Source organism: Ranitomeya variabilis, chromosome 1 (assembly GCF_051348905.1).
Source record: "Ranitomeya variabilis isolate aRanVar5 chromosome 1, aRanVar5.hap1, whole genome shotgun sequence".
NCBI classification, from domain to species: Eukaryota; Metazoa; Chordata; class Amphibia; order Anura; family Dendrobatidae; genus Ranitomeya; species Ranitomeya variabilis.
In genome coordinates this window covers 649,241,922-649,261,856 of record NC_135232.1, presented here as the reverse complement: position 1 = coordinate 649,261,856, position 19,935 = coordinate 649,241,922, and the positions used below count along the sequence as shown (strand labels likewise).

The window sequence follows — 19,935 nt, the reverse complement described above, 5'->3', positions numbered from 1 at the left end:
ACCAAATCGGCCGCATGCACATCAGAGGCGACCACCCAGGAATTATCCTCCTGACCATAGCCCTTCCACTTGACCAGGTACTGAAGCCTCCGCCTGGAGAGACGAGAATCTAAGATCTTCTCCACCACGTACTCCAACTCGCCCTCAACCAACACCGGAGCAGGAGGCTCAGCAGAAGGGACCACAGGCACAACGTACCGCCGCAACAAGGACCTATGAAATACGTTGTGAATGGCAAACGACACCGGAAGATCCAGGCGAAAGGATACAGGATTAAGGATTTCCAATATCTTGTAAGGACCAATGAAGCGAGGCTTAAATTTGGGAGAGGAGACCTTCATAGGAACAAATCGAGAAGACAGCCATACCATATCCCCAACGCGAAGTCGGGGACCCACACCGCGGCGGCGGTTGGCAAAACGCTGAGCCTTCTCCTGTGACAACTTCAAGTTGTCCACCACATGACTCCAGATCCGCTGCAACCTATCCACCACAGAATCCACCCCAGGACAGTCAGAAGGCTCCACATGTCCCGAGGAAAAACGAGGATGGAAACCAGAGTTGCAGAAAAATGGCGAAACTAAGGTGGCGGAACTAGCCCGATTATTAAGGGCAAATTCAGCCAACGGCAAGAAGGTCACCCAATCATCCTGATCAGAAGAGACAAAACACCTCAAATAAGCCTCCAGAGTCTGATTAGTTCGCTCCGTTTGTCCGTTAGTCTGGGGATGAAAAGCGGACGAAAACGACAAATCAATGCCCATCCTACCACAAAAGGATCGCCAGAACCTGGAAACAAACTGGGATCCTCTGTCCGACACAATATTCTCAGGAATGCCGTGCAAACGAACCACGTTCTGGAAGAACACAGGAACCAGATCAGAAGAAGAGGGCAGCTTAGGCAAAGGAACCAAATGGACCATCTTGGAGAAACGATCACATATCACCCAGATGACAGACATGCCCTGCGACACCGGAAGATCAGAAATGAAATCCATAGAGATGTGTGTCCAAGGTCTCTTCGGGACAGGCAAGGGCAAGAGCAACCCGCTGGCACGAGAACAGCAAGGCTTAGCTCGAGCACAAGTTCCACAGGACTGCACAAATGACCGCACATCCCTTGACAAGGAAGGCCACCAAAAGGACCTGGCCACCAGATCTCTGGTGCCAAAAATTCCCGGGTGCCCTGCCAACACTGAGGAATGAACCTCGGAAATGACTCTGCTGGTCCATTTAGCAGGCACAAACAATCTGTCAGATGGACAAGAGTCAGGCCTACCAGCCTGAAATCTCTGCAACACACGCCGCAGATCAGGAGAAATAGCTGACAAGATAACTCCTTCCTTAAGAATACCCACAGGTTCAGCGACTCCAGGAGCATCAGGCACAAAGCTCCTAGACAGAGCATCGGCCTTCACATTCTTAGAACCTGGTAAATACGAGACCACAAAGTCAAAACGGGAGAAAAACAATGACCAGCGGGCCTGTCTAGGATTCAGGCGTTTAGCAGACTCGAGATACATCAGATTTTTGTGATCAGTCAAGACCACCACACGATTCTTAGCACCCTCGAGCCAATGACGCCACTCCTCAAATGCCCACTTCATGGCCAACAACTCCCGATTGCCCACATCATAATTTCGCTCTGCCGGCGAAAACTTCCTGGAGAAAAAAGGCACAAGGTCTCATAGTAGAGCAACCAGGGCCTCTCTGCGACAAAACTGCCCCTGCCCCAATCTCCGAAGCATCCACCTCCACCTGAAAGGGAAGTGAGGTGTCAGGTTGGCACAAAACAGGCGCCGAAGTAAACCGGCGTTTCAACTCCTGGAAAGCCTCCACGGCAGCAGGAGCCCAGTGGGCTACATCAGAGCCTTTCTTGGTCATATCCGTCAATGGTTTAACAACGCTAGAAAAATTTGCGATAAAACGACGGTAGAAGTTAGCAAAACCCAAGAACTTCTGAAGACTCTTAACTGACGAGGGTTGAGTCCAATCATGAATAGCTCGGACCTTGACTGGGTCCATCTCCACAGCAGAAGGGGAAAAAATGAACCCCAAAAAGGGAACCCTCTGTACACCAAAGAGACACTTTGAGCCTTTAACAAACAAAGAATTTTCACGCAAAATCTTAAAAAATATCCTGACCTGCTCCACATGCGAGTCCCAATCATCAGAAAAAACCAGAATATCATCCAGATAAACAATCAAAAATTTATCCAGATACTTCCGGAAAATGTCATGCATGAAGGACTGAAAAATTGAAGGTGCATTAGAGAGCCCAAATGGCATCACCAAGTACTCAAAATGACCTTCGGGCGTATTGAATGCGGTTTTCCATTCATCGCCTTGCTTAATGCGCACAAGGTTGTACGCACCACGAAGGTCTATCTTGGTGAACCACTTGGCACCTTTAATCCGGGCAAACAAGTCTGACAACAGCGGCAAAGGATACTGAAATTTGACAGTGATCTTGTTTAAAAGCCGATAGTCAATACAAGGCCTCAAAGATCCGTCCTTTTTGGCCACAAAAAAGAATCCCGCACCAAGAGGGGAAGAAGAAGGACGGATATGCCCCTTCTCAAGAGACTCCTTGATATATGAACGCATCGCGGTATGTTCAGGTACCGACAAATTAAACAGTCTCCCCTTAGGAAACTTACTGCCAGGAATCAAATCTATTGCACAGTCACATTCCCTATGAGGAGGCAGTGCACTGGACTTAGACTCGCTGAAGACATCCTGATAATCAGACAAATACGCCGGAACTTCCGAAGGCGTAGAAGAAGCAATAGACAAGGGCAGGGAATCTCCATGAATTCCATGGCAGCCCCAACTTGACACCGACATTGCCTTCCAGTCCAAGACTGGATTATGGGTCTGTAACCATGGCAAACCCAAAACAACCAAATCATGCATCTTATGCAGAACAAGAAAACGTATCACCTCCCGATGTTCGGGAGTCATGCACATGGTAACCTGTGTCCAAAACTGCGGTTTATTTTTTGCCAAAGGCGTAGCATCAATACCCCTAAGAGGGATAGGATTTTCTAATGGCTCCAGAACAAAACCGCAGCGCTTGGCAAATGACAGATCCATCAGACTCAGGGCAGCACCTGAGTCTACAAATGCCATGACAGGATACGATGACAGTGAGCAAATCAAAGTTACAGATAGAATAAATTTAGGTTGCAAATTACCAATGGCGACAGGACTAACAACCCTAGTAAGACGTTTAGAGCATGCTGAGATAACGTGTAGAATCACCACAGTAGTAACACAAGCCATTCTGGCGTCTATGAATTTTCCGCTCATTTCTAGTCAGGATTCTATCACATTGCATTAAATCAGGTGCCTGTTCAGACAACACCATGAGGGAATTTGCGGTTTTGCGCTCCCGCAACCGCCGGTCGATTTGAATTGCCAGGGCCATGGAATCATTCAGACCTGTGGGAATGGGAAAACCCACCATCACATTCTTAATGGCTTCAGAAAGGCCATTTCTGAAATTTGCAGCCAATGCACACTCGTTCCACTGGGTCAGCACGGACCATTTCCGAAATTTTTGGCAATACACTTCAGCCTCGTCCTGGCCCTGAGACATAGCCAGCAAGGCTTTTTCTGCCTGAATCTCAAGATTGGGTTCCTCATAAAGCAAACCGAGCGCCAGAAAAAACGCATCAATATCAGCCAATGCCGGATCTCCTGGCGCCAGCGAGAAGGCCCAATCCTGAGGGTCGCCCCGTAAAAAAGAAATAACAATTTTCACTTGCTGAGCGGAGTCTCCAGATGAACAGGGTCTCAGGGACAAAAACAATTTACAATTATTCCTGAAATTTCTAAATTTAAATCGGTCTCCGGAAAACAGTTCAGGAATCGGTATCTTAGGTTCTGACATAGGATTTCTGATAACATAATCTTGTATGCCCTGCACACGAGCAGTAAGCTGGTCCACACCTGTAATCAAGGTCTGGACATTCATGTCTGCAGCAAACACAAGCCACTCAGAGGTAAAGGGGAAAAGAAAAAAAAATGAGAAAGAGAAAAAAAAAAACTCAGAATTTTCTTTCTTATAATCCCGCTTCTGCAATGCATTTAACATTTAATACTGTCCTGGCAAACTGTTATGACCCCAATGGCGAGGGTCTCAGAGGAACAAGTAAGTCTGCGAAGTACAAAAATCCAGCTCATAGGGCAGTGGTAACTGGGTTGACCATATATCTACTCCTAACGCCAACACTAGAAGTAGCCGGGGAACATGCCTACGTTGGTCGCTAGATGTCTCGCGCCAGCCGGAGGACTAACTACCCCTAGAAGAGGAAAACAAAGACCTCTCTTGCCTCCAGAGAATAGACCCCAAAAGTTGGATACAAGCCCCCCCACAAATAATAACGGTGAGGTAAGAGGAAATGACAAACACAGAGATGAACTAGGTTTAGCAAAGAGAGGCCCACTTACTAATAGCAGAATGTAGTAAGATAACTTATATGGTCAACAAAAACCCTATCAAAAATCCACACTGGAAATTCAAGAACCCCCGAACCGTCTAACGGCCCGGGGGGAGAACTCCAGCCTCCCTAGAGCTTCCAGCAAGGTTAGGATACAGATTATGTACAAGCTGGACAAAAATGCAAACAAAAACAAATAGCAAAAAGCAAGAAAGCAGACTTAGCTTAATCTAGCAGGAACCAGGATCAGTAGACAAGAGCACAACAGATTAGCTCTGATTACAACGTTGCCAGGCATTGAACTGAAGGTCCAGGGAGCTTATATAGCAACACCCCTGACCTAATGACCCAGGTGAGCATACAAGGGATGGCAGACATTCCCAGAGTCAAATCACTAGTAACCACTAGAGGGAGCCAAAAAGGTAAATTCACAACAGGAACCTGTGGAAAACATCAATGCCCAACAGAAGATTTATCGTTTTCATCAGAGATTCCCTGAGAAACCAGGTCCAGGATCGTCCTGAGGCCGCTTCTAAGGAGGGAGTAATGTCAGGACTCTGAACATTTTTTACCTTTTGTGCATTACTGCCCTTTTCCAACATGGCGTCTTTGGTCTCATGTGCACTTGTCTTCCTGCTATAAAACTCCACCCCAGCCTTCAGTCTGTGCTAGAGTATTCTGCTTTGCATCCAGCTCCTGATTACTCCCTGGCCTTGCACCTGCACCTGCTCCTGTGAACCTGTGTTGGAGATCCTGCCACTCTGCTCTGAGTTCCTGCTGCATACACCAGTGTTCAGTAATCCTCCTTCATCTGCTGCTCGTGTTACTTCCATCTGCATTTGCTGGACATGTAAGCTGTTTGCTGCTCTGCAAAACCTGAGACTATTAACCAGGCCTCCCTGGTTGAGCTAAGATATGATTTGAACTGCCTATAAGCATATCTATCTGTGTCTGGACTAAGTCAAGGATCTATTCGTGTCAAGTTTCCTCAAGAATAACTGTGCTTCATAGACTTTCTGTTTGTTTGCATCTACCTCTGAAGTTTCCTATTGACTGCTAAGCTGCGTTTATTATTTGCACCAAGTGTTGTGGACTTGAGTTTCTCTCTGCACCTGTTTGAATCACCGTGTGATAATATAAACTTTACCACTTATAAAACTGTGTCCTGTTGTCTTGTTCCACGTAAAGAGTCTCCTGAATTATCCCCTATAATTATTACATATACTTACAGACTCCCTTTAAGTACCATGCATCATCTCTGCTAATGTCCTGATAAAAGGCAGTGGCTTCAGAACCTGGGCGCAGCCACAAGGTCTAAACCTGACTTGAAAAATGTTATGCTGTTGTTACCCATCTATACAACCAACTTAGCCACCATTAAAACACGGAAACTTAACCTGGGTTCCGAATGCCAAATCTGCCAATCTTGACAGGAGTCTGAAGGTAACCCGTCAGGTCCTCTAATTGTTCTCTACTGCTAATATTGGGGTATGGAAGCGGATTTGTGTATTCTGATAATGTGCTCTATGTTCTAGGGTAATGTCCCCGATTAGTCCAATGAAATGTCTCTTCCCACATATTAGTCCAGCCTCAGATCCTTTCAGATCCTTTAATTATGCTTGCCCCTGGCAGTGATTGACAGCCTGCACACAGTCCCTATCAGGATAGGACTGCTGGAAATCTCAAGTATACGCACAACATTCGGTAGTCCTACCATTAGGAGGATTGTATGGAGGCTGTAAATCACTGCCTTGGAAGTCTGATTAGAGGATCCACAGCGCTTTACAGACATCATCACTGTCCCCAATGGAGCTCACAAGGTAAATTCGCTATCGCGTCTTTCAGACACGAGTACAACTGAAGCTCTGAGTGTCGGGTCAGCACATGATCATGTTATGTGATCACGCTGCTGACGTCACTCGCCGGCGCTGCAGAGCCAGAGACGCAGATTGGTGGTAAGTGCTCCAGTGGAGCTGAAGACACCGAAGGTGCGGGGGGGAGATTTAATGTGTGTGGGGATGGGGGACTTATTGTGGGGGGGAGATTTAATGTAAGTGGGGATGGGGGGGATTTATTGTGTGTGGGGAGAATTGGATTGGGGATGGTGGATTTAATGTGTGGGGGAGATTTGGAGTGGGGATGGGTGTGTTTAATGTGTGTGGGGATAATTTGAGTGGGGATGGAGGATTTATTGTGTGGGTTGAGAATTTGAGTGGGGATGGGGGAATATATTGTGTGGGGGAGAATTTGACTTGGGATGGGGGATTTATTGTGGGGGGAGAATTGGAGTGGGGATGGAGGATGTATTGTGTGGGGGAGAGATTTGGAGTGGGGATGGTGGATTAAGGGTATGTGCACACGCTGCGGATTTTGCTGAGGATCTGCAGCGTTTCCGCAGCTGCGGATCCGCAGCGGTTTCTCATGCATTTACAGTACCATGTAAAGCTATGGGAAATGAAATCCGCAGTGCACATGCTGCGGAAAAAACCGCGCGGAAACGCTGCGGTTTATTTTCCGCAGCATGTCCATTCTTTGTGCGGAATCCGCAGCGGTTTTTCACCTGCTCCAATAGGAAACTGCAGGTGAAAAACCGCAGCAGAAACCGCAATAAAAACCGCGATAAATCCGCAGTAAAAACTGCAGCGGTTTTGCACTGCGGATTTATCAAAAACGCTGCGGAAAATTCCACAATGGAATCCGAAGCGTGTGCACATGGCCTTAATGTGTGGGAGAGATTTGGAGTGGGTATGGGTGTGTTTAATGTGTGTGGGGATAATTTGAGTGGCGATGGGGGATTTATTGTGTGTGGGGAGAATTGGAGTGGGGATGGGGGATTTAATGTGGGGGGGATTTAATGTGTGTGTGGGGAGATTTGTCATGGGGATGGAGGTGTTTAATGTGTGTGGGGAGGATTTAGAGAGGGGATGGTGGATTTAATGTGTGTGGCGAGATTTAGAGTGGGGATGGTGGATTTAATGTGGGGGGAGATTTGCAGTGAGGATGAGGGATTTAATGTGTGGGGGAGATTTGGAGTGGAGATGGGGTTATTTATTGTGTGTGGGGAGATTTGTAGTGGGGGTGGAGGGATTTAATGTGTTGGGGAGATTTGAGGACACAAAATGAAGAGCAAAGGGGAGATGGGGGCATGTATGAGGAAACAGTACAGGGGAATGGGGGATGTATGAGGAAACAATATGAGGGAATGGGGGGCATATATGAGGAAACAGTATGGGGGAATGGGGGGCATATGTGGCGCTCCAGGGTCCTGGTCGTCACAGTGACATTGCTTTCCTCACGGGGAAAGTTATGTTACTACGTTTGGAAGCGATGAAGGATATCTTTTATCAGGTAATCCACTTACACACAACATGTTCACACTCCAGGCCACAAGGGGGAGCTTTTGATCCTATTTCTAGGTGATTCCCCTGCATACGCAGATATATTGTGGTTAGGAGGGAAGTTAGTCAGATTCTGTCAGAGGACAGAGGAGGAAGCAGTCAGACATAGAGTGTCGGAAGGACTGAAGGAGCCGTGTAACCAGAGTTGCTACAGCTCCTAAAGAAAGAGAATTAAGAAGGAAAGGACAGCTTGTGGAAAGTGTGCAGGAGAGCAAAGCACTCGAGAGTGATATCAGGGGAGACCAGCTGCGAACGAGCTGCCTCTCTCTGATGCGCAGATAACCGGTAGCTGGAACACCGAGGTAGAAAGGGTCTCTAGGACTTACAGCAGAGACCGGCAGGACAGCTGAACTGCAAGTTACCTGTCGGCCACACACACCTGAAGGCACAGTAACACATGGAGCCCGGGGCGTGATAGAGTCCCTGTAAAAAGGCTCGAGTTAGCTGTCATACAGGTATTACACTACCTACTACCTACACTACTGCGCTAGAGTAAGGCTTTTAACTCCACTTGGTAAAGGGGACTCTGAATTTGCTTCCAAGCCGGCCGGACTCTGCCTGCCCTGTGATCTGGTTCCCTGGACTGTGGCTGCCTGAAGACTTCAGTAAACCAGGTAAAGAGACTGCAAACCTGTGTTCTCGTTCTTTACTGCACTATTCACCATCTTCCATCTACACACCGGGAGCCCTGGGGGTATACTTCACCTGTGGGAAGTTATACTATATAGCTGCCATAACATCACCCCAGAGGACCCCTTAAAGCAGCGTCGGTCCCCACTGACCGAATACCACAGGTGGCGTCACAAGCATAAACTTTATTCAATTTCCCTTTTACATGGGTGCCCAGGGCCACGGACCGGGTCGCCACCGTGACACCCCCCTGTGAGTACCGACCCGGTACCGAGTACCCCACAGCCCTGGGGGGCGACTCACATATATGAGGAAATAGTATGGGGGAATGGGGGGGCATGTATGAGGAAACAGTGCAGGAGAATAGAGGGCATGTATGAGGAAACAGTACAGGGGAATGGGGGCATGTATGAGGAAACAGTATGGGGAAATGGGGGACATATATGAGGAAACAGTATGGGGGAATGGTGGCATGCACGAGGAAACAGTATGGGGAAATGGGGACATATATGAGAAAACAGTATGGGGGTTGGGTGCAGACAGTATGGGGAGCAAATGGGGGAATGCATGAGTACACAGTATGAGTAGCGATGTGAAAAATGTATGTGGACAGAGTACGGGGAGTGAGGGTGATGGGATGTGTGCATGCATAGCATGGGGAGACAGTGTAAGGGTACAGCCAGGAGGGGAGAGTATACCAAGGAGGGGGGAGTGTGATGAGAGAGTACAGTATAAATACTGGGCCCTATAGGGGGGACACAGTAAGAGAGGACAGTGTGGAGAGGGGGCCGGTATGGAAAGGAGAGGTCAGTGTAAAGAGCATGCAGCATAAGAGGGACAATGTGGGGGTCATATTTTGTGCAGACAATACAGTGAGGGGCAATTTTTTATTCAGGAGCATTATAATGACACTTCTATCTTTAAGGGCATCATGTGGAGATTTTCTGCAAAAGAGCGGAGGAGATGGAAGTCTGCAGAGACGGCTGTGGATGAGAAAACTCATCATGTGGTCTGGACAAGATGAAGAAAAGAGGGAGAACGACTCCAGAGACAATGTCATCTATAAGGTACCTGGATGTAAATGTTATTTGTGATACTACCGTATTTTTCGGACTATAGGACGCACCGGACTATAAGGCGCACCCAGGTTTTAGAGGTGGAAAATAGGGAAAAAAATATTTGAAGCAAAAAAAATGTGGTAAAATATTTAATAACATAAATAACATACTATTATATGTGGTGTTATTATATATAATAGTACGTTATTATGTTGGAAGCTGCGGGACCAGTGTGGTGTCTGTGAAGTACTATATGAAGACACTGGAGGGTGAGTATAAGAATGGGGGCACAGGGCTTATAGTGAAAGCACCACTCCAGCACTGCAAAATAACACTGGAGTGCTGCTTTAAAATCCCATGGGAGAACTATAACTCCCAGCATGTCCTGCAGATCCTATGACATGCTGGGAGTTATAGTTCACCAAAGGAGTGGCAGAGTGCTTTATTGTGTTTTGTAAAGACTAACCTCTTAATTGTGGGAGCCAGCCTGTGGTGAGGTAAAAGCTGGAGCATCCCATGGCTGCACACACAGAGCCCTCTCTCTTGTTGCCTTACCACAGCGCACGCGCAGGACATAAGAGGAAGCTGCAGATTCTAGGTGGGAGTCTGAAGGACCTATGATGATGTCAGAAGAGGGAGGGCTCTGAGCTGCCATGTGATGCTCCAGCCCGCCCACTTCTGACATCACACAGGTCCTCCTTGTGCACCACAGACAGCTCAGCGTCCAGCACAGGCAGGTATGCAGCGATCTCCTGGCCGCTGCTGCTGCTGCCTCCTCCCCCGTACACACAGATCTACCCAGAATCAGTGCTGGGGAAACTGTGTCGCTGCTTAAGTGCAGCATTCATTTGCTGCTCCCCGCTCACCGCTCAGCTGATCGGTGGGCGGGGAGCCGCTAATGAATATTCACTGCACTTAATCAGCGGGGCCATGTGGTTTCCCCAGCAGCTGATTCCGGCAGCGGTGACATCCTGAAGTGGGATATCATTGCGATCCCACTCGCTGCTGCCCCCCTCCCCACATGCTATATCCGTACTATAAGACGCACCCACACTTTCCTCCCAAATTTGGAGGAAAAAAAGTGCGTCTTATAGTCGGAAAAATACGGTAATTATCATGTTTTTATTTATGTTAGGAGCATTAAATGAGATGTCCAGGTTTGTAATGAGTCTGCAGTTATTCTTCGTGACTGCAGACTTCTGAATTCTCAGTGCGCTCTGCATGCTGTCAGGATTCTCTCGTGCTGGCGATTTACGGTAACGTGCGGTAACGTGATGACTAAACATGTGTGGCCTAACTTAATGAAAATAAACTGAGCGAGGCCGGGCATGTCTAGTCGGAATGTGGCCAGAAGTATACAAATCACATGCTTGTGCTGAATTGACTGTCCACCGGCAAGGGAGAATCCTAAAAGTGTACAGTGCATTAGTTGTGAGAATTCAGAAGCTGCGATGTCAGGATTCAGCTCTGGAGGTTCCAGTAGTCGTCACATGGACACTTCACTCATATGTGATTTTCATACTTGTGGTCCTGTGACAACGAGCTTCCCTTCCTGCTTCTCTCAGTTTTTCACTGAACATTGAGAATATTGGGGAGAGCGGCTCGTCGGTACATGACTAAGTGTGAAAATCGCATATGTCCTGGGGGGGGGGGGGGGGCAAACTGAATTTTTGCCCCGGGTGCCAGAAAACCTAGATACACCTCATACGAGCAGACTGGCTGTCTAATAGGTAACAAAAAGAATTTTGCTAATAATGGTAGCAGGGTGACCATAGTCATTACAATTCCCAGTAGCTTCAAATCAGCAGGTCTTTTCCTGGTTTATTCTCATGTCTCCAGTTGTTGCAAAACTGCAACTCCGTCCCTAAGCCTAACGATAACCTAACTTGCTGGGAGTTGTAGTTTGATAACAGCCATATATTAGAGTAAGATGGACTCTTATAAACGGCACTGTCACCTGCTGAGGGGGACCCCGGGATAACTAGACCGAAAGCAACATTTTCAATACATTTTGGATTCCAGAAGAACCATTGGACAAGAGGGAAGTACCTGGATCTTTGCGGACACCTAGGCATCCTTTCAGCTCTGCGAGTGAGATGGTTTTATCCTTGTTGAGGTCACAGTAGTCAGTAAAACGTCTGGCGCATTTCTTGGGTTTGGCTTTCCTCTTTACATATCTTTTGAAGGGTTTCATCTCCTTTTTGTTGATGTCTTCATTGCTGTTGCTGTCTAGCTGGCTGAAATACCACAGAACTACACGTTCTTCCAGCGTGTGGTTGGGATCAGGTTCTGAGAATCTGCAAAACAATATTAGTAAAGTTCCCGGAACGGTTTGTCACAGCATTGTTATCAAAGATTGAATATCTCATCAACACGTTACTTTTTTAAAGCGATGCCACGACTTTAAAGCCAAATTGTATAGCAGGGAATTGTACAAGGAAAAATACAAGTGGGCAGCAAACTGGGCAGTTGCCTACGGTCTCAACCAATGGAACAGATGAATTGCAGTATTGTGTGGGCACAATATGGTTATATCTGGACACTGTATACTGGTATTATTGGAGCACTAAACATTATATTGTGTGGGTTCGCACTATGTGGTAGTATCTTCTGTACAACTAACCATATAAATTATTTTGGAGAAATCCAATTAACAATTCATTGCACCTTTTGTAAACTACAGATGACATTTACTTAAGCTTATAGTCTGCAAAATGAGAAAGAAGAGGGACCGTGCTTAAGAGCAGAACAACATGACAGTGCTCCATCTTTCATCTCCAGAACGGAAATGTCGTAAATGCTTCTGTGATACCGGAATGATTAATGTAAGTACATACAGTGGTCTCTCAAGTTACAATCATAACCCCTTAAAGGGAATCTGTCAGCAGGTTTTTGCTATATAATCTGAAAGCAGCATGAGGTAGAGGGTGAAACACTGATTTCAGCGTTGTGTTACTTATTAGGCTATGTGCTGTTGTTTCAATACAATGAGCATTTTATCAGCAGGAGATAATCGCTGCCGGAATAGTTGTCTCGTGTATCCTGGTCCTATCAAGCCATCATCACTGATTAGCAGTTTACCGTCAATATACAATGCATGGTGTGGACGGGGTCAGCTTTTTCAGCTCTGCTACATGCTGCTTCTAAAATCTTCGATTCCCTTTAACCCCTTTCCCACCTGAGACATATCCATATGTCAATGTGACCTGGGACGTACGGATACATCCCGGCGATTTTGTGTGCACACAGGCTGTTAGCTGACAACCGGCACTCGGTGCCAGGAGCAGTCCCCGCACCGCTCCCGGCACTTTAACCCCCTAAATGCTGTGATCGAACTGGATCGCAGCATTCCGGGAGCAGACAGAGGGAAGACAGCCTCTCTGCCCTTGGATCGGAGACACTGCAACATCATTGCGGGGTCCCGATCGTTGCCATGGTGACCCGATGTCGTCACCAGAGCTAGCAAAGTTGCTAGATCATGCTCAGAGCATGATCAGCAACTTTGTGAGTGCAGCGCTGACACTTTACATAGCATAGGGTTGCTGCTGCATCCCCATACTACACAAGCGATCAGCCTGCAAAAAACGAAAGTCCCATATCGGAACAAAGTAAAAAAGTTAAAGAAACTAAAAAAAAAAATAAAAAAAAATTAAATTGTAAATATATATATATATATATATATATATATATATATATATATATTTTTTTTTTTTTTTTTTTTTTTTTAAAAATACAAATATATTGTACCCATAAATAAATATTTTTATGAAAAAAAAATAAAAGTAAACATATTTGGTATCGCCGCGTCCAGAACAGCCCAACCTAAGAAACGGTTCCACTAGTTAACCCTTTTAGTGAACACCATAAAAAATGCAAAGAACAACTCTTTATCATGATACCGCCGAAAAAAAGTGAAATAAAATGCAACCAAAAAGACTGATATAGATAAGCATGGTACAGCTGAAAACGTCATCTTGTCCCACAAAAAACGAGCTGCCGTACAGCTCCATCAGCAGAAAAATAAAAAAGTTATAGCTCCAAGAATAAAGCGATGCAAAAATAATTATTTTGTCTATAAAAGTTTTTATTGTGTAAAAGCGTCAAGACATAAAAAAAATATACATAAATGGGGCATTGCTGTAATCGTACTGACCCGAAAAATAAAACTGCCTTATCAATGTTACCACACACATAATGACAACCCCCCCTCCCAAACAACTCCTGAATTGCTGGTTTCTGTTCATACTGCCTCCCAAGAATCGGAGTAGAAAGTGATCAAAACATTTCATGTGTCTCAAAATGATACCAATAAAAACGGCAACTCGTCCTGAAAAATACAAGCCCTCACATAACATGAAATATGGAAAAATTACAGCTCTCAAAATATGGTAATGCAAAAAACTAGTTTTTGCAATAAAAAGCATCTTTCAGTGTGAGACAGCAGCATAAAAACCCGATATAAATCTGTTATTGCTGAAATCGCACCGACACAAATAATAAAGTCGCCTAATCACTTATGCCGCATGAGGAAAAAATAAATAAAACCAATTCTGCACCTGCTGTTGAATTTTCCATTCTGCCTCCCAAACATCGCAGTAAGGCTTGGAGCACATTTATCCTGCACTTTTCGCTGAGTGCTTACCCCGGGGTTTTCATGTAAATCTCTGAAATACGTGATTCAGATGCAACCCGTGGGGGAAGATTTCCTATAATGAGTCAGATGGAGGCACTGTGGACGCCATCTGGCCAATGATCCAGTACTGTCCGTCTTTTTAGGATTGCATAAAAGTGCCATAGGCCAATTTTCTGGACTTTTGAAAAGAAGGACACCGCTGAACAGAAGCCAGACGAAGTCCGGAGTAACTCTGCTGCCTCATTATAGTGAATGGATCCGTCGGTGGTTTCATCTGAATCACGTCACTTGGCCACCTAGATGGAAACCCCAATGTAAGTGGTCAGCGTAGAGCAATGGATAAATGTGATCCCAAACGTTATGTAAAATATTTCCAACAAAAGCTTCAACTCTATCCACAAGAAAAAAAAAAAATCTCCCACTCAGGTCTGTCATCGGTTAACAGAAATATAGGGGGCTTCCACGTTACTGGTAGTACAATGGCTCTGAAAAAACTAAATGGCTCCTCACCCCTCAAAAGAAATTCACCAAATTCTGCGCTCCCAAATCCAAATGTCTCCCTCCCTTCCCTTTGGTGGTAAAAATGTGGTTATTTTTTCTTCAATGCCCAATGGTATAAAATTCACACCCATGGTATTAATGTGATCACTGCACCGCTAATTAAGTCGATGAGAGGTGTAGTTTGCAAAAAAGAGTCACTTATGGGGTTTCTGCTGTTCTGGCAGCTCAATGGCTCTCCCAGTGGGTCATGGCACCTGCAAACCATAACAATAAAAACTGCACTATAGTATGGCACTGCTCCCCTTCTGAGCTTTGCACTGTGCCTGAAAATCATTTCCTGATTATATGAGGTTATTGGCGCACTCAGGCAAAAATGGTTTGTTGTAAAAAAAAATCCTATTAGCCCTTGGAAAAATTAAAAACTTGGGGCTGAAACAGCATTTTAGTGGTAAAAATGTAATTTATTCTTTCTTCACCGCTCAATGGCATAAAATTATGTGAGGCACATGTATTGTCAATATGATCACTGCATCCCTAGATGAATTCATTGGGGAGCGTACTTTGTAAAATGAGTTCACATATGGAGGCTCTGCTAATGTGACATGGCACCCTCAAACCATTCCAGCAAAATCTGAACTCCAATATGGCGCCTCTTCCCTTCTGAGATTTGCATTGTGCCTCAAAAGTAGTATTCCCCCACATGTGGGGTATCGGTGTACTAAGGTGAAAATGCAGAACAAATTGTATGGTGCAATTTCTCCTGATACTCTTGTAAAAACAAAAGAATTGGGGCTAAAATAACATTTTTGTGGGGAAAATGTGATTTTCTTTTGTTTTTACAGCTCAACATTATAAACTTCTGTGAAGCACCTGGGGGCTCAAGGTGCTCACCATACATTTAAATATATTCCTTGAGGGGTCTAGTTTTCAAAATGGGGTCACTTGTGGGGAGTTTCCATTGTTTGGGAAAATCAGGGGCTCTCCAAATGGGACATGGCGTCCATCAACGATTCCAGCTAATTTTACATTCAAAAAGTCAAATGACCCTCCTTCCCTTCCAAGCCCTGCCGTGCACCCAAACAGTAGTTTTCTCCCACGTGTGAGGCATCGACGTACTCAGAAGAAATTGCACAACAAATTGTATCGTGCAATTTCTTCTGTTACCCTTAGGAAAATACAAACTTTTGGGCTATAACAACATTTTTGTAGGGAAAATGTGATTTTTTTATTTTCACGGCTCAACATTATAAACTTCTGTAAAGCACCTGGGTTTCAAGGTGCTCAATAAGCATCTAGATCAGTTCCCTGAGGGATCTAGTTTCCAAAATGGTGTCACTTGTGAGGGATTTTCACTGTTTAGGCACATCAGGGGATCTCAAAACGCGACTTGGCGTCCGATAATTGCTCCAGCAAATTTTGCATTCAGTAAGTCAAATGGCGTTCCTTCTCTTCCAAGCTCTGCTGTGCACCCAAACAGTGGTTTTCCTCCACATATGGGGTTATTGGCATGCTCAGGAGAAATTGCACCACAAATTTTGGGGTCCATCTTTTCCTATTACCCTTGTGAAAAAAAAAAAATGTGGGTCTAAAGTAATTTTTTTTTGTGAAAAAAATTAAATGTTCATTTTTTTTCCACATTCCAAAAATTCCTGTGAAGCACCCGAAGGGTTAATAAACTTCTTGAATGTGGTTTTGAGCACCTTAAGAGGTGCATTTTTTAGAATGGTGTCACTTTTGGGTATTTTCTGTCATATAGAACCCTCAAAGTCACTTCAAATGTGAGGAGGTACCTAAAAAAAATGGTTTCGTAAATTTTGTTGGAAAAAGGAGAAATCGCTGGTCAAATTTTAACCCTTACAACTTCCTAACAAAAAGATCTTGTTTCAAAAATTATGCTGATGTAAAGTAGACATGTGGAAACTGTTATTTATTAACTAATTAATTAATTTTGTGTGACACATCTCTCTGATTTAAGGGCATAAGAATTCAGAGTTTGAAAACTGCAAATTTTCCCAAATTTCCATTTTGTTCACAAATAAATGCAAGTTATATTGAATAAATTTTACCACTATGAAGTACAATATGTCACAAAAAAACAGTCTCAGAATAAGTGGGATCCGTTCCAGAGTTATTACCTCACAAAATGACACTGTCCAGAATTCTAAAAATTGGCCATTAACATGGCAAACCACCTTGGGGGTAAAGGGGTTATTGACCAGCACAATGATTTTGAAATTCATGAAAGGAATTTTTTTTTTCTTTTACATTTTTGCTTCTCCGCTTTTCCCTTAGGTCATTATGGTCATGTGGATATCTAATGCGTGTAGTTTTTTGTTTGTCTGCATGCAATAAATTTTATTTTTATACAAAAAAAGCTATTTTTTTCATATATATTTTTTTTTACAGGTGTGTATGTATAGACTCAGACAAAATTGTTGGTACCTTTCTGTTAACATAAGAAAAACTCACAATAGTCACTGAAATAAATTGAAAGTGACAAAAGTTGTTTCAATTTAAATTTACTGAATATCAATAATGAGGATCAGACATTGCTTTTGACTGGAATCACAGTAGCATATGGCATCCGATGAGAGATACTAATGGCCCTCAGCTCCAGCTCTGCTGTGAGCGTGAGCTGAGTGTTCCATCTTCTCCATTCCCTGTCTCGGCATATATCGGACTGCTCTGGGATGACATCCCATTGCAGCCCGATGATTCACACACACACCCATAGACTTGTATGGGTAAGTGAGAGCAGAGTCTCACTGTCAATTGCAGAGAATCGGCATGAGAAAATAAATGCAGATCTGCTCTACCCCATAGGATAACACTGGGACGAGTGCTATCCGATAAAACATCAGATAGCACTCGGTCGTGTTATACGCCAGTAATGACCCCGACCTTTAATTTGTGGTTCATGTAGAAAATAATTATAAAAAAAGTAATTAAAATAACTTGAAGAAAAGTCATAGTATCTTAGCAATAATTTGTTGTGCAACCTTTTGAGTCAATGAATGCAAGCAATTGATTTCTGTTACTGTCAATGAGACTTGTGCATCAGTCCACCGGTATTTTGGCTCATTCCTCGTGTGTAAACTGCTCCACCTATCTCAGGTGAGCATTATATATAATTTTTTATATAGCAATACAAGGTAGGTTAGGCTTAAATCCTAGCTCTGCAGGCTTTAATTAGTGCTCCTTGCTAGCCCTGCATATGAACAGGTTAGGTCTTAATCTGAGTCAGTCTGCTGGGGAGGCGGAGCAGATTGGATGTGTTAGGAAATTGAAGAGAGAAACAAGCCAGAATCTTTTTGAGAGGACTGCAAGTATCAGTCGTTGCTATGGACAACAGCAGTTCTTGTTTGACGGAGCTGGGGCTAGCTCAGCAGTGTCTGAAGTAGTCAGGGTCTATACAGTTTAGTTAGCACCTGGAGAAGGCTAGGAATTTATGTTTATGATTTTGTTGCTTTGGTGCTGTGCAACCTGTGGAAAGCAGTAAAAATGCACTTTACCTAAAGCCTAATGCCCAGGAGAGTAAAGGTACCTTCACACTGAACAACTTAACAACGATATTGCTAGCGATCCGTGACGTTGCAGCGTCCTGGATAGCGATATCGTTGTGTTTGACACGCAACAGCGATCAGGATCCTGCTGTGACATCGTTGGTCGGAGCTAGAAGGCCAGCACCTTATTTCGTCGCTGGCTCACCCGCTGACATCGCTGAGTCGGTGTGTGTGACGCTGATTCAGCGATGTCTTCACTGGTAACCAGGGTAAACATCGGGTTACTAAGCGCAGGGCCGCGCTTAGTAACCCGATATTTACCCTGGTTACCATTGTAAAAGTAAAAAAAAACCACTACATACTCACCTTCTGATGTCTGTCACGTCCGCCGCCGGCGGCTTCCCTGCACTGAATGTGTCAGCACCGGCCGGCCGTAAAGCAGAGCACAGCGGTGACGTCACCGCTCTGCTTTACGGCCGGCGCTTACACAGTGCAGGGAAGTGGACGCCGGGGGACGTGACAGACACCGGAATGTAAGTATGTAGTGTTTGGGTTTTTTTACATTTACACTGGTAACCAGGGTAAACATCTGGTTACTAAGCGCGTCCCTGCGCTTAGTAACCCGATGTTTACCCTGGTTACCCGGGGACTTCGGCATCGTTGGTCGCTGGAGAGCTGTCTGTGTGACAGCTCTCCAGCGACCACACAACGACGAAACAGCGACGCTGCAGCGATCGGCATCGTTGTCTATATATCGCTGCAGCGTCGCTTAATGTGACGGTACCTTAAGTGAATCCCTACAATTAGTGGATGTAATGGGGTTATTATGTCCCAGAGAGCACAGGTGATTGCAGTGTAAACATTTAATGTCCTGGGTAAAGGCAGCTATAGCATTGCGAACACAGTCTGAAAGCATGGGGGACCTTGTTAAACAATTAGTCCAGCAGCAGCAGACCCAGCAGGAGACTAGCAAATTCCTGATCCAACAGTTTCAACAGCAGCAGCTGTAGTCGTAGCAGCAGGTTCAGCATCAGCAGCAGATGACTCTCCTGGGAGAAACTGTCCAGACCAGGGAGATGGCATCAACTGTCAGCCAAAGGAAAGGTAATCGGGTGAGGTGAACAGTACCGGAGGCCTTGCAGAAAATAACTCTGGAGGACAATGTCAAGGCTTTCTTGACTGTATTTGAGAGGGTGGCAGACAAAGAGAAACTACTCCCGAAGCAATGAGCAGAGGTTCTAGCACCATAACTTACTGGGGAATCACAGAAAGCATATTACAACCTTGCCCTACAGGGTGCCAAGGAGTACAACAAGATGAAGGAAGAGATTATGGCACATTTGGGCATCACCTTGGCAGTCCGAGAACGACTGGTGCACCTCTGGTGCTTCAAAAGGAACAAGCCTCTCAAGTCCAAGATGTTCAACCTGTTACACCTGGAATAAAAATAGCTACAGCCCAAAACCTGAGAGTGGTGGTGGATTGGTTTATCCACTCTGGATTGCCCAAGGAGATCCCCAGAATTCAAATGACCTTCAGAGCTTTGTGGAAAGATACTTGGCCATGGAGAACTCCCTGAGAAATAAGGGAGCCTGAGGTCACATTTCTGGGAGACCCAAAAGAAGGGGCTGAAGGCCATGTCTGAGGGGCGAACAAAAACCCAGGAGGGGTCAGAGGCAGATTTACGGCAATGGCCATAACACTACATGTGCTAGTCCTTGGGAAAGGGAGTGGAGATAAGGTATATCCATGGAGATACCAAGAACT

The 19,935-nt window shown here is 45.1% G+C and overlaps 1 protein-coding gene across 4 annotated transcripts in view; it reads right to left on the bottom strand.

Moving 5' to 3' along the window:
- Nucleotides 1-19,935, bottom strand: part of SMOC1 (SPARC related modular calcium binding 1) — a 429,565-nt gene that overhangs the window by 59,753 nt on the left and 349,877 nt on the right. For all 4 annotated transcript variants that reach the window (XM_077262377.1, XM_077262370.1, XM_077262364.1 and 1 more), the window contains exon 11: nt 11,581-11,828. In XM_077262377.1, the coding sequence (XP_077118492.1) occupies nt 11,581-11,828 (248 nt within the window). The remainder of the gene's footprint in view (nt 1-11,580; nt 11,829-19,935) is intronic.